Consider the following 14,571-nt stretch of genomic DNA (forward strand, 5'->3'; position numbering starts at 1 on the left):
TAATAATTAATTTGTTACCTAAATATGGATTATTAGCTCATCGTTTAAAACTTATGTTAAATAGGTATGAATTATACTAAAAAAATAACTTTTTTTCATATTTAAATAATAATCAAAAAATTGTATTAGACATGCCAATATCACTCTTTTTTTGATATTTTTTATTTCGGTATTTATTATTAACTAATTGACTTTTATTAGTTCGAATTGTTAGTTATAGACACAAATTAAATACTTAAATTTAGAAGGCAACAATAGTGACATGTCTAATATAATTTTTTAAAGATTATGATGTATATAAATGTTGGATTTTCTTTTTAATATAATTTGTATTTTATCGTCATAAACCCTGAATATTGCTGCAAGCTTTTTAAAAAATTTTAATATAGTATGATGTAAGCCTTATGAGAAGCTTGTAGAAATTTAATTTGCTAATGTGAATTTATTTCTACCTACGATAGCTTAAGTAGTGATTATATTTTTGGTAAAGGGATTATTTTCAGAATTTACTGCTAGGAATGTGCTCACCTGCGGATTTTTAAAGCACGCAACATTATTATAAACTGCCAACTGTAAATACTTTTAATTTAACGCATATCTGTCTAGCTGGGAATACACAATACATTTTCAACTCATACTTTGCAAACACATACTCCTGATTTTTCTCTCCATCATACTCACATTCATGCACACATTTCACTCAAAATATTATAATGTACTTTAAATACATTTGTTAATCGTAAGTATTTGATAGTTGTACAATTTTTCATGAGAATTTTTTGTATATATGTGCAGAATAAAATAAAAGTAGGGTGGCACGATTCAATTGACGAGATTTACTCGCAATTTGTTTCGCAGTAGTAATAACAATTTGCATTCATAGCCAATATTTATACTACACATATAGCATTATTTTATTTTCTTCAATGTAATATCTTAAGCAGGTATATCAACAACCGTCTTACTACGCTATAAATTTAGGTTTTTATTTCTTTTCCAAGAGTTGGGTCTAAAATCAATTTTATAAGCTGTCTTACTTCAAACGGATAGAAAATAGATATCGAAGGCCTAAATGAAGAAATCTCTAATTTTGTTGAGTACTGCTTAAAATAGCTGGCATTTATATGCTTGACTATGAGTGCAAAATAAAATGGGCAATTCTAGCAAAATCACTACAATTATTTAATTAAGTGATATATCGTACACGTGGCGTCTACTACGAGTATCGAATATCATACATCAAGTTTGCCGGTTTCACGTATATGCAAGTTCACTCGATCAAATTATTATACACACCTTACAAGAGAAACAAAAATCAAGTACGATAGTACATATCTTTACGCATTATATCCAAGTTTTACTGAGTTGATTTCTCACACATTGTCGTTAGCAATCAAGTAGGATAAATGCAGCGCAAAGTAAATATATATATATATATATATATATAACTCCACAATCTAGAACCCTTTTATACATACATCACGACAATAATAACATTGAGCTAATCCAATAAACAGCTACCTAATAAGAACGTTAATCCTGAATGTTTTACGCATTGCTCTTAACCTTTAGTGATTGCCACAAACTTCGTTAAAAATATTTGCATGAAAAACTTAAGATAACGGTCGTCTTATAATTTTGTTTTATTTAAATTTATTTTTAATTTTCGGACGGTCAAGGGAATGTTTTAAAAGCTTTAAAATTCTATAAAATTAATTTTCTGAATAAATCTCTCGATTGTTTCCCCCCATTAGAAATATCGGCGATCATGGCATCTTAAACTTGCGGAAAACGTGATATTGAGAAACTATATAGGATAAAGCAAGTATTTCTAGTTAGGATCTGGATTCTGTACATGAATATTAAAGTAAGTTCACACACTCAGCGATTTATGCACCTTATTCGTTTAAATAAATTACAAACAACATCTAAAAGTTTCAACTGAAGCAGTGGATACTCCGCATTTTTAAGACAACTATATTATTATTGCTACAATTGAAATAAATAATTGTACGCTTTTAAGGCGATGCATAATCGCCCCAAAAATATTTCCAGAAAATCTTGTTAATGCCTGCATCGATCGGAAAGCTTTTCACGGATTTGTAGGAGATAACAAAGCTGAGGTTGCTATAGAGCTAGGTTTTTAAATAAATAAAAATATAATAATTAATATCTAACAATTATAGTATTTCACTTATTTACACAGTAAAATACGTTTTATTTTAAAAAAACCCGTTCTATAGTGATCTGAAGGAGAGTTAAAAAATCTTTTGTGTCTGATATTAATTGAGCATTTCCTCGACAAACTAATTTAGTCTTTCGTGGAAGAATTGCAAATTTGTATTCCCGATAACTCAGTTTCGCGTTTTTTACATAGATGGCGATGCTAAAAGTGGCCATTAGTTAAGCAAAGATAGAAAATGAAAAGGCAATTGGTCAAATGAGGACAGTTGCAGATTTATGCGATTTTTACTGCTTTAATTTAAGTGTCAGGACTATTAGACAGTGATGTGCCAGAGTTAGCGCTTTACCAAACAAAACAAAATCGCGTATCTTGCGTAAATATGCGTTTTTGTAGTACGCGAGCATATATCACCCTCCGCTCTGCTTTTTGGTTGTAAAAGCGTTAATTCTGGCAGTTCTGTCTGGCTATCGACTATTGGGTATATCACTGCAATATTCCGCAAACATCGTCACTTATGCATAGTCTTAAGATATTCAAATGTGCACTTTATATATATACGACGTTACAAAATAATAACAAATCTTCCGAGTTCCTAGATTATGTTTTTATATAACAGTCAATTCATTTTATAAAGTTTACAAAAACTGGCTGTTAAACCGAATAATGTAAAACTTTAGAAATATTTAGGGAAACAATAAAATGACCGAACATTTAGGTAGAGTCCTTTGAAACTCTATTAAATTAATAATGGTAATATTATTCTATCTAATAATATATGTATAGCACAATTAAGAATTAACTTAATAGAGCCTAATGAAGCCTAGTAGGACTTAGGACTCACCTTTATCTCGTTATATTTCATTTTTCGTAATAAACGATGTAACTATAAAATGGAAAATATTTTTACATTCATTACGATTTTTATTTTTTTTTTCTTAAATAAACATTAATTTAAAGTTAATTTTTTTCACTGAAGATTATATTCTGTTTAGACAAAAATTTTCATATATATAAATCAAATTATATAATAGAGAAAAAACAAAACTATTTACATTTTTATATATAAGAATACTTTTCGTGACGATACAAATTACATCTTAAAAAGTATATAAATTAAATGAAGATTTCTTGTCTTTTTTGATACTTTGACTACAATAGTTAAGTAAGAGTAGTAGAAAGTAGTAGGATCTTAGTTTGACTAATAATTAGTTTCTTACATATCAATTATATTCAATAAGTAAATACTATTCAGATAGAATTTTATTAGAGATAGGTGTTTCAAAAAGAATTCATGAGAGTTGCGCATTATTTTTTTAATTTCTTTTAATAATTAGTTTTTTTAACATTCAATATTCTTAGGAAACAGATTGAATTATATGTATACATTATTTTTCTGTAAAACGTTTTTTTTATTCAAGACTACTATTTACTCAAATAAAATGTCTTTTATACATCTTCATTTTGAATTTATTTAATTCGGTATTAATAGTCTCTTATAGTCATTAAAGTGTTAAAAATTAATTTGACGTACTTTATTATCTTTAAAAAATTAAACTTTATCACCAGGTAAATATACATTTGCACCGGAAAAACGATTCTTAGCTGTTTATCAACATATTGCTAACTGTTTTATAAGAAAATTTAAAAGCTTAGCGTAAATATTATTATTTTAAGTGATAAAGTATTTTTTGAGCATCGGAGATAATTGTCGGGGCTCCGGACATCAAATCTTGTCCTTCTACAGTTTTTGGAAATGCAATAACATTTCTTATACTCATGACATTACACAAAATTGCCAATAGGCGATCCAATCCTGAAAGATCATAGTGACATGTATGAAATAATTATAATAAAATAATGCAGAACTTTCTAGTTTTATACCTAATGCTATTCCACCATGAGGAGGTGCTCCGCTACTCAATGCATCCAGCATATGCGATAATTGTTCAGTTTCTATCCCTAACTTGTTTAATATATGCTTTTGTAATTCGACATCGTGAATACGTATTGATCCCCCACCAATTTCTGAACCATTTAGGACCAAATCGTAGTGTAATCCACGTACCTAATTAAGATTTTATTGTGTTTTCATAAAATATTTTTGGCGAATTACGAGCAACAAAATTTAAGACTACCTTTAAAGGATCTGTATAAAGATATTTCATATCGTCTGGATGTGGCATGGTGAACGGATGATGCGTCGCATCAAATGTTCCCTCAGTGTCTCCTTCGGAAAATAGTGGAAAATCTATTATCCATGTAAATTGAAAACCAGGCGAACGGATCTGGTTTCCTTGTTGTTCCAAAATATTTGTAAATTCCAAACGCAGTTTTCCCAAAAGTTTTCTCTATAAATGAAAAGGAGCTAACAAGTTAACATTAGCAAAAATCACCTATTACTTACGACCAAATTCTTATCACCCCAACTTAATAACACAACATCACCATCTTCAAGATTCAATGATTTTATTATAAAATCCACATCTGCATCTGGATATATTGAAAGAATAATTTTATTTAATAAATTTGCAGAATACTTCATTTGAGCAAATTTTATGGAAGGGAAATAATTATTTTTAATAGTAAGTAATTGATTTTTAACAGAACTTGTAAAATTTTCCTAGAAAATGAATATAATTTGCAAGAATAATAGTTTTATATATCATGTGTGAATTAAATGATATAAAATAAGAATAACTTACCTGTTTCTTAGGAAAGACTAATGCATAAAATCCATAATTCTGATCTTTATTATTTCTATTCGATAGATAATTTGTAATATTTTGGAGCTGTAATAAAAATATTAACAAATTTAAATTGACCATTGAGAAACTCATATTTGAAACTGCATTATATCCAGAAATAAATTACCTGATATGGTATTCTCAAATCTGGCTGGTCTATGCCATATAACTCCATCACTTCATTAAATAACATACGATTAAAAGGAGTTTTGATCTCTCCTAACTCTTTAGGCCAGCAATATGCTAACAGATTTTCTATTAATTCTAAAATTCCTTCACGATCAGTAAAAGACATTTCTATGTCGAGCTTTAAAAAGTCAGTGATTAAATTTTTGTTTCAATTGATTCTAAAAGATAGTTGAGAAATTTAAACAATCTACCTGAGTAAATTCAGGTTGTCTATCATGCCTAGCTGTTTCATCCCGGTAACATCTGGCAACTTGAAAGTATCTATCTATACCACCAACCATAAGTATCTGTTTAAATTGCTGAGGACTTTGTACAAGTGAATAAAATTTTCCAGGATGCCTTGTAGGAACTATAAATTCTTGAGCACCCTATAAAAATATATAATTAATATAATACCAAATATATTTTTAATTTATAGCTACAAATATATGAATCTCTTACGCCTGGAGTCCTTTTAAAAAGTGTTGGGGTTTCTACATCTACAAAATTACATTCATTAATCAAAAATTCTCTCATTTTTGCTATAACTGAAGAACGTAATCTTAAATTTTTCTGTACTTCAGGGTACCTTAAAGAGAGATATCTATATTTCATTTGTGTAGACTCTTTAGCTTTGTTGTGAGACCTTATCACAAATGGAAGATCTTTAGAAGCCGTGTTTAAAATGTCTATGCTTTCAGCAATTATCTCTATTTCACCGGTCTTCATGGTAGTATTTATTTGATCTTTGGGTCTTAGAACAACTTTACCTCTTATACTTAAAACACTTTCATATAATATACCTTCAGCAATTTCTGTTAAATCCTTTCTCTACACAAATATATTAAGAATGTGTTAACAAACATTAAATAATGTTTTTTAGTAATTAAAAATTTCAAGCGTACCTCTTTTGGTATAATAACTTGTGTTGACCCATATGAATCTCTTAATATTAAAAATTGTGGTACCCTTTGATATTCTAACCAGCCACACAATTGTACATGCTCGCCAACATTTTCTTTTTTTAATTCTCCACATGTATGTGTTCTATATGTGTATCTATTTGATAGAGATGCAATTGGTTTATCCAAAGATACTATTTTTATGGAAACATCATGTTTATAGGCTAACAAAATTTGAGTACCCCTGAATGCTACCTAAGTGTAATACCAGAAAGGACAATAATCAAAGGTGATACAGCAGTAACATACTGTATACATATATATTTATAAATAACTTATACATACTTTATTCAAATTACTTAATAGTAATTTGTTATATCTGTTTAATAATATATTATCATAAAATAATTTAATTATTTTTCTGTTTGTAAACATATCTGCTTTCTTTTAATATATTTCTTTATATTTTATTGATTGTATTGTCTTACATATATATCAAATCAGCAATTAAAAGAAAATTTATTTTCTCAGTTTTAATATTAAAAATCAATTATTATTTTATAATATAAATATAATAAATTATTAAATTTAACAGTGCATGGGCCGCATGTGAAGTCACGCATAAATGTAGTTAAATAGAAAATAAAGTACAAATAATATAACATATGAATGGATGTCAAATTTATCTGTTTATTATAAACTGGTTATGTTTGTGTTCAATCGATTCAATCACAAACGCCATAACATAACCCTGTATATACGCTGAGTAACATGCTCGGTGTGATTGGATAATCAGTCAGCGCTGTTTTAATTCGACCAATCACATTGAATATTTTCCGCTGCGCTAAAGCACCGCTTACTTATGCTTACCACTTGGAGTTGGATCATTCCTCTTTTCTCCGACTCTGCCTTCCAAGATTTCTCCGTTTTGATTGGTTGATTTCGTGAAACCATAGAATATGTGGAATTGAATCGATTTCTTTCATCTCTTTTTAAGTGCTACTTTGTGCAAAATGGTGAGAATAAGTATTAGCAATTTTTATCTATTTGTTGTAGAGTAATCGTAACAATTACATTAAGGATTGAAGTGAATAATAATTCTTTTACCTTCTAAAAATATACTTTTTCTATTATTAATACGTAATTGTAAATATGGAATGAATTGTTTCTGTTCAAATTATTATCAGAGGTTATGAATACTAATGTTTATGAATTAAAAGAGTGTTATCGTACTTATTGTTGATTGTTAAATATTAAAGTATTTTACCGAATTCAGTATTTAATGCTATATCAATAATTCATTTTACAGACAAAGGGTACATCAAGTTTTGGTAAGCGACGCAATAAGACACACACTCTGTGTAGACGATGTGGCCGTAGCTCATACCACATCCAAAAGTCAAAGTGTGCACAATGCGGTTATCCAGCAAAGAAGATGCGCTCGTGTAAGTTAATTTACTATGTTGAATTAAGTCTTGTTGAAAGGTTACTGTTTTTGTGTTAACATATTTTATAATATTCTTTGTTAAGAAACAGTACTTCATATTAAATTACAATTCTCATTGCAAATCCCATGATTTTATTTAAATGATAATCATAATTATTTGCTGATACAGATAACTGGTCAATTAAGGCGAAAAGGAGGAAGACCACTGGAACTGGTCGAATGCGTCACCTTAAGATTGTTCGCCGCAAGTTCAAGTATGTTCATTCATCCCTTTCATATAACCTTATTCCTTATTTGTTTTATGCTATATGCTTTTCAAAATATTTTTTTGATTCTAATTGAGTTTAATCTCTAAATTTCTAATAATTTTTAATTTAAATGTGTACATGTTCTCATAGAATTATCTATAAAATTAAATTAACGACTTAATTCTTTTAGGAATGGTTTCAGAGAAGGCTTACCAAAACCTAAAGCTGTCGCTACTAAATAGATAAGCATTTTACAATTCTGTTATACACATTGTATCTAATAAAAGTAAAAAATCTAAAATTATTGTCTACAAGACTTGTTCCATTAGGTCCAAATAAGGTTAAATAAGAAATGGCAAAGCATAAATATGTATTCCTAAAAGCATAAAATAGCCTTAGTAAATGTTTGTTTGAATATACACTGTAGGAGATTGATTCTTGTTTAGTATAATATATAAATCTTGTAGCAAAAGTACGGAGCGAGATTAACTAAAATAGGACGAAATAATTTCTATTAGTCTATATTAACCTGCTAGTTTTTGTTTATTTGTATTTACCGAAAAAATTTATGCAGTCTGTTATATACACGATATGACGCAGATGCTAGGAAATATTTTGAACTACAGCTTTTAGGCTGCTGACTAAGCAAGTCTAATAAAATTGTTCTCTATCTCGCTTTAGTTTTGATTATTTACTTTTTTATTTTAGCCTATAATACTGCTTCAGCGATAAGAGCGAATAAGAGATCATGAGAAAGCGAGGGGCGCGAGAGATCTTTACCTCTTCCTGTTCTTGCCGGTGAAGTAAGGTTAAAGACTAATTAAGAATCAAATAATTCAGAAACAGTGTAAAATAGAAAAACGTTTTATTAGTATTTGTTAATCGGAGTGGTCTAGAGAATTTATGCTCCAAATATTTCCTATGAGCTGTATTGAACGGTATATGAAAAATGTCTGGTTGATTCTTGCCAAATATAAATTTATATAAAGCAAATGATTTTAAGAATGAAATTCTTATACAATTTTTGTATCCAACCTTTATTTAAATGTTACTCAAAATTAAAAATTCTATAATTCGAAACTTTTTATTAGTTCCCGGATTAATGAAGCGATGTTGCACCAATAAATGTTCAGATACTCAGATGGTTTTACCAGTAGGAAATTTCCAATTAAAGTAATTTTAATCTACAATAATTTTTAATTAATGGCTAAAATATAAATTAGGTTTATAAGAATTTTACCCTTAAAATATCATTCATTTGGATTTAAGTTTACGATGAGTAAACCGGACATATTATACAATAATAGTAATAAATTTTAAAAAGAGTGATTTAAAAAAGCAATAGATTGTTAAGTGGAAAATTTTTTTAATAAGATTTCTTTGAGGATAAAAAGAAATGATATAAGTGGCGGGGCTGAATCGGGTTGAACTAACTGCGCAAACGCAATCGGTTTTTTGACAATCTTCCTGCTTGTATATCTAAGGATGGTTCGGACCAGCGAAATATCAGTAACATTCGGAATTTAATGTACGTCGGATATACTAGTGCACAAACCTGTGCAATTGTGCAGTGCACATAATTTCGTTCCCCAGTGAACGTTATGCAACTTAACGACGTTCAACCAACATTTCGTCTTCACAAGCATAGAAAAATTAAGCTAACGATTTCTATCATTAAATGAAATATATCATTGATACTTTAATATTGTTAAACGCAAATCATAATTATTGATTTTTAAATATTTATATTGCTTATGCAATTACAATAAGAACTGCGGGTTTAAAAAAAGTGGAGTTTTTAAATCACCATTATCTCGCGCTATTTCTCAATTTAGATTTAACGATTTAAGAATATGGGTTTTAAGCGCAAATTATTTGGTAAGTATATTAATTAAATTGACGATTTAATAGAAATATTTGGGGTGTGAATTTGCAACGAATCTTTTAAGCTGTTATACTATTTAAATTCAGGGAAGTATTTGTTAATTACAAATACGGTAAGTTGCGGTGTGATGATGGCCACAGCTGATATAATCCAACAACGCAGTGAACATTTAAAGAAGCAGTATTACGATCAAGATTTGATTACTAAAACCCCTGGTCGAATGAAACAATTTTCACGAATATCTTACGAGCATGATTATCAACGGACAAAAAACATGATGATAGTAGGATTACTTCAGGGTCCTTTTAATCACTATTTTTACGCAATATTAGATCGATTTTTGCCTGGAAAAAATGCTATGTCAATATTGAAAAAGACTGTTCTGGATCAGTCGATTGCCAGTCCTTTTACGCTTGGAATATTTTTTATTGGTCTTGGCACCCTTGAAAATCGTCACGCGAATGAAATAAATGAAGAAGTAAAGATGAAATTTGTTGAAACTTGGAAAGTAGGTATATTCTTAAGAAATATTAAAATACTATAATTTAATATAAACTTCAAACATGACCGCTTAATATATATTTTTTATTTCAGGTTGATTGTTGCTTTTGGCCTCCTACCCAGTTAGTAAACTTTATTTTTATTCCAAAACAGTATCGCGTACTGTACATAAATTTTATGACCATGATTTATGATATTTTTTTATCATACATGAAATATGTAAGTGAAAATCTCACTTTCTTTTTGAAAATAAAGACCTTAACAAAATTAATATATTTTTCTTTAACAGGATGCAAATTATTAAAGACGAAAAATCTCATGACTAGTCGGTATACATATTTCATAATATTTTTTTAATAAATAGAATATTAAACGCAGAAAAAACTTTTAAAACTGTACAAATGTTATTCTGGTGATTTTTTCTATATTTTCGAATTCAGCACGTTTTTATTTTTTACCTTCATGTTTTATAGTTTAAGAAATATTTATATTTATAAATAATCTTTATAATATATAATATATATTTTTTTATAAATAGAAAAAAAATGTACAAAAAATGTTATCGTACGATATATAATATTTCAATAAATCTCCATATAATCTATTCATAATTCAATGTCTTTTCTCTTTTCCTAAATTGTTTGAATTAAAATATGGTTTCTGACTATAGAGTTGCTAAGCATAGGCGGGGTGGGAATTATGCTTTCTTTTGTATTACTTTGCAATTCAATGAAAAATGATAGGTCTATATAGTAGATGCGTCTTGTCAAACGCGATCCTTATCAGGAACAGATGTATGCAGAAGTAAGTGTATTTGCAGCATTCTCTTTCTCGAAAGTATTATTGTTTACTTTCAACGACTTCTTATCGCACGAAATAATCGTTCATTGAGAGCGCTTATTTATTCCGTGACAACTTTTGTTTGGCATTTGGCGACACGGGGATTAAAAAATTCTATAACCCGCCAGTCGCCAATCAACAAACATGATTGTACTGACAGTCTAGTACATATAAACACAAACATATAAACACTAAACATTGCGCAATGAAGCTCTGTACTAATAATATATCTATAGGAATGCTCACGTGACTTAATCTATTTTGAAAATTCATCAAAAAATGAAAAGCTCATAAATGTTAATTTAGGAAATAGTTTTTCTTTATATTTAACAAATATAGGTTCTTTTCTCTTATAAATTTGAACATGTTTGCGTGAATTAAAAAATATTAATTTTGCCAAAAACACACTTCTTAATCACAATAGGCTTATAAAATCATATAACATTTCTGCATTGCGCACGTGATTTTTATCAGGTTGAGCCAGAGAAAGTTTCAAAATAAGAGACAATTGGAAAATTACGAAATATGCGTGTTCCGTAAAAAAATAAAATAACCAGAATGACCTTATCAATTTTTCTACAAAGCAAGATTAAAAAGATTATCGGGTATTAAGAAAGAAGAAATTTTGAAGATGCAACTATAGAATAAAGGAGAACAAAAATAATAAACGGGTCTATATTAAAATTAGTTGGACGTTAGAATATTGCGCGGGCTGTTTTCGTAGTTGCAGTCCATTTCCGAAGATCCGAAGTTCTAACAGATGTACATATACAGGGTGAGGCACTTAAGCCGCCCCAGAATATGGATGCAGAAAGGCGCGTATCTCTTCACCTATAAAAGATATTCAATTTTTGCATAGAACCTTTCTGAAAGTAAATAACAAGAGGCTTCGAAAATGTCCTATGGAAAAATTGAATATCTGTTATAGTTAAAGAGATACACCTCTTTCGGCATTCGTATTCTGGGGCGGCTTAAGTGCCTCACCCTGTATATATATATATATTCGAATCAAGTGGAAATTAAGTCTCAACCCGGTAAGATTACAACATATTTACAATTGCAAATAGAGACAGAGACCTAAATAAACTATAATAATAAGAAATCAATAACAATATCATATATTTAAGAGTACGGGAGCGGCCATTTTAAAAACTGCTTTATTTTTACAATGAGAACGGATGAAGCTTTTAATCGAATTTATAAAACAGAAAAAACCTCAAATTTTAACTTAACAATTATTTCAGACGAATATTGGATGAAATGTCGAGAACTAAGCAAAATAGGCCTGCTGCATATTAACATATAATAACAGTGGATTGAAATGTGTAAGCGTATATACGTATATATACGCAAAAATTACCCTAAAAATGACGAAATTTTCCGATAGATAGTGCTCATAATGTACATATGCATCACTCCACGTTCTAAGATCTCCGGGAATCCGTATACCGACATTACAGGGAAAAAACTATTTCGCATGCAGCGTTGTCATTTGTTGGCGGATTGTAAAGTTATTATAGGTTTTTGGAAATGCCAGAAGATTATCTACTGAAGTACGTAAGTAAGGCAAATTAACATTATTGAGAAACAACAATTAAATCGCAAAATCGCCCAACGTACTTCACTAGATAATGTTCTGGCATTTCCAAAAACCCATAATAACTTTACAATCCGCCAACAAATGACGACGCTGCATGCGAAGCAGTTTTTGCCCTATAATGTCGGATTACGGATACTCGTTAAGGCGTTCTATAATGTTGTGTTTGTATGCAACAGGCCTATTGATACAATTTGATCCAGCTAACTGTTAATAGCTAAGGCTAAGACCGCTAAGACAGCGTTAAAGTTAGTTTGGTTTATAGGGTGCTTTATTTCAATAATATAGGGCTGTGTTTCAACCAAACGCTTTAAGGTTGTTCACTTATGGATTCAGATCGTACTAGCAAGATTTATTTTAAATTTTAATTAAACAAGCTATTCTTTAATAAAATAATTGGAGAAATAATGCTGAATTATCAATTATAGTAGTTCAAACCGAATGCAAAGGAAAATATTTCACATTTATATTTGCATATGATAGTGCCATTTTGTTACTAACATTTTTTTTTTTTCAAATTATTCGACTTATCTACAGGAAGAAAGAAATAATTAATTTATTTTATGCATTTATATATATATATATCACTCTTTATCATTAAAAACAGATTAAAAATCTTATTAGTTGCAATTTAAAAAATTTAATTTGGTCAATTTTTAGAGAATATTTTCCCGATTAATATGATTCTTCTCAAATTAAAATTGAATGAAAAATTAAATTTTTTAAGAGAAAAACTAAGTTTGAAAAAATGAAAAAATATAGGTAATAAAACGTCATTATTTCATGCCAATCTAAATGTGAAATAGTTTCTTTAATACTCTGTTTCAACTATTATTTGGTAATTCAGCATTAATTTTTCAATTATTAAACAGCAGTTTGTCTGATTCAAATTTAAGATATGTTTGACTTGTGCATACGATCTAAATGTACTAAATGAACTACATGAGTGGGGTGGAGTTAATCTGTGTTGGTGAAAGTATGTATGTATGCATGTATACTTGAAAAAAAGTAGCCCTTATTGGGAAACTTTAGAAGTCAACAAAATTACGTCGTGTGGACAATTAAAACACTCGGCAGCAAAATGCAACGAATTTCAGGAAAGAAATGAATCTTTCATCTTTTTCTTGGCTAACTTGCAATGCTTGCGCTTATCGGGGCAAAATAATTCCCTAACCTATTTCTATTGCTTTTGAATATAACACTATACAAAGCAAACATTTAATTTCGGAAATGGTAGGTGTGTGGGCGAATTTGATTATTAAAATTATATTTGTAAGAAATGAATTTTAGGTATTTTATTAAAACTTTAAGAAACTAGAAAGTAAATGTATAAAGACCAATGGCATTATAATGATTTATTATTTAGTAAGAGGATACAGAAAAATTATTTTCATCACTATCTGATGGATAAATATAATAAGTCAACTATTTAGATATTAGAATGATAATAAGTCAGAGCATGCTTTTAATTCTTCATGAATCCTTTTCTCAATTTTTAGTAACAATAGATTACCAGTTGGAATATTGAAACTGACGTACACAGGCTTTCCTACTTTTTTTGTCAAGCGTTTTGCTACATTTAATGAAGTTGTATCTACAATGTCTCCTATTATTTTTGTAGCAATTAAATCCTCCTGACTAGCTGATGTTACTTGAAGAGCAAACGACAGGTCATTCATTACTTGTTCTGTAAAATTTCCAACCCATAAATACAAAGAATCTTCCATTCTTATAATATGACAGTTAAGTTTAAAGTCTCCAATTTCATCTGTAAATTCGTGGAATTTGAAATTACTGAGACCAACTCGAAAGTTTGCTTCTTCCTCTCCTACAGTTGTCATTATCGCCTCTGAATTTAAAAAGGAAGATATTGTAAAATATATTAACTATAAGAAAATGTATACGTAGCACCAATACTCAGTACACTATTGGCTCCACAATTTTTCAGTCCACTAATTACTTTGCACAATGAAACATCAAAATGTATGATAAATGTATTCTTGAACAAATACAGCAAGGCAGAAAAAAGAAAAATACATTTATAAACTAGGTTT

The 14,571-nt window shown here is 29.0% G+C and overlaps 3 protein-coding genes across 4 annotated transcripts; 2 read left to right on the forward strand and 1 right to left on the reverse strand.

Moving 5' to 3' along the window:
* Nucleotides 1-69: 69 nt before the first annotated feature.
* On the reverse strand, nucleotides 70-6,736 carry AspRS-m (aspartyl-tRNA synthetase, mitochondrial). Its single transcript, XM_066744789.1, has 10 exons — nucleotides 6,345-6,736; nucleotides 6,003-6,254; nucleotides 5,560-5,928; nucleotides 5,310-5,486; nucleotides 5,057-5,236; nucleotides 4,888-4,974; nucleotides 4,590-4,805; nucleotides 4,321-4,533; nucleotides 4,067-4,250; nucleotides 70-3,998 (listed from the first exon to the last, which is right to left on the reverse strand). Exons 1-10 carry the CDS (start codon nucleotides 6,432-6,434, stop codon nucleotides 3,850-3,852), a joined length of 1,917 nt encoding a protein of 638 aa, XP_066600886.1. The 5' UTR covers nucleotides 6,435-6,736; the 3' UTR covers nucleotides 70-3,849.
* Nucleotides 6,737-6,881: 145 nt separating this feature from the next.
* RpL37a (ribosomal protein L37a) lies at nucleotides 6,882-7,995 on the forward strand. Its single transcript, XM_066744807.1, has 4 exons — nucleotides 6,882-7,015; nucleotides 7,309-7,444; nucleotides 7,616-7,700; nucleotides 7,885-7,995. The coding sequence occupies exons 1-4, from the start codon at nucleotides 7,013-7,015 to the stop codon at nucleotides 7,934-7,936; spliced, it is 276 nt and encodes a 91-aa protein (XP_066600904.1). The 5' UTR covers nucleotides 6,882-7,012; the 3' UTR covers nucleotides 7,937-7,995.
* A 155-nt stretch (nucleotides 7,996-8,150) lies between these two features.
* LOC136784243 (mpv17-like protein 2) lies at nucleotides 8,151-10,530 on the forward strand. Of its 2 annotated transcripts, XM_066744804.1 has the most exons (4): nucleotides 8,151-9,572; nucleotides 9,666-10,087; nucleotides 10,174-10,299; nucleotides 10,370-10,525. In XM_066744804.1, the coding sequence occupies exons 1-4, from the start codon at nucleotides 9,548-9,550 to the stop codon at nucleotides 10,382-10,384; spliced, it is 588 nt and encodes a 195-aa protein (XP_066600901.1). In that variant the 5' UTR covers nucleotides 8,151-9,547; the 3' UTR covers nucleotides 10,385-10,525. The 2 variants fall into 2 exon arrangements, with proteins under 2 accessions (XP_066600901.1, XP_066600900.1); XM_066744803.1 differs by having other exon boundaries at nucleotides 10,174-10,530.
* The last annotated feature ends 4,041 nt before the right edge of the window (nucleotides 10,531-14,571 follow it).

Source organism: Prorops nasuta, unplaced genomic scaffold, assembly GCF_024137725.1.
Source record: "Prorops nasuta isolate Cenicafe-Biocafe unplaced genomic scaffold, Cenicafe_Pnas_1.2 PNAS00050, whole genome shotgun sequence".
NCBI lineage: Eukaryota > Metazoa > Arthropoda > Insecta > Hymenoptera > Bethylidae > Prorops > Prorops nasuta.

Excerpts from the sequence above, each read along its gene's own strand:
- AspRS-m (XM_066744789.1), bottom strand. The coding sequence starts at position 6,434 with ATGTTTACAAACAGAAAAATAATTAAATTATTTTATGATAATATATTA. Across the intron at positions 4,534-4,589 it reads GGGGTGATAAGAATTTGGTC|AGAAAACTTTTGGGAAAACT; the intron begins GTAAGTAATAGG and ends TTTCATTTATAG. Across the intron at positions 4,251-4,320 it reads TTTATACAGATCCTTTAAAG|GTACGTGGATTACACTACGA; the intron begins GTAGTCTTAAAT and ends AATCTTAATTAG.
- RpL37a (XM_066744807.1), top strand. Across the intron at positions 7,445-7,615 it reads AGCAAAGAAGATGCGCTCGT|ATAACTGGTCAATTAAGGCG; the intron begins GTAAGTTAATTT and ends TTGCTGATACAG. Across the intron at positions 7,701-7,884 it reads ATTGTTCGCCGCAAGTTCAA|GAATGGTTTCAGAGAAGGCT; the intron begins GTATGTTCATTC and ends TAATTCTTTTAG.
- LOC136784243 (XM_066744803.1), top strand. The coding sequence starts at position 9,548 with ATGGGTTTTAAGCGCAAATTATTTG. Across the intron at positions 9,573-9,665 it reads TTTTAAGCGCAAATTATTTG|GGAAGTATTTGTTAATTACA; the intron begins GTAAGTATATTA and ends ATTTAAATTCAG. Across the intron at positions 10,088-10,173 it reads AATTTGTTGAAACTTGGAAA|GTTGATTGTTGCTTTTGGCC; the intron begins GTAGGTATATTC and ends TTTTTATTTCAG.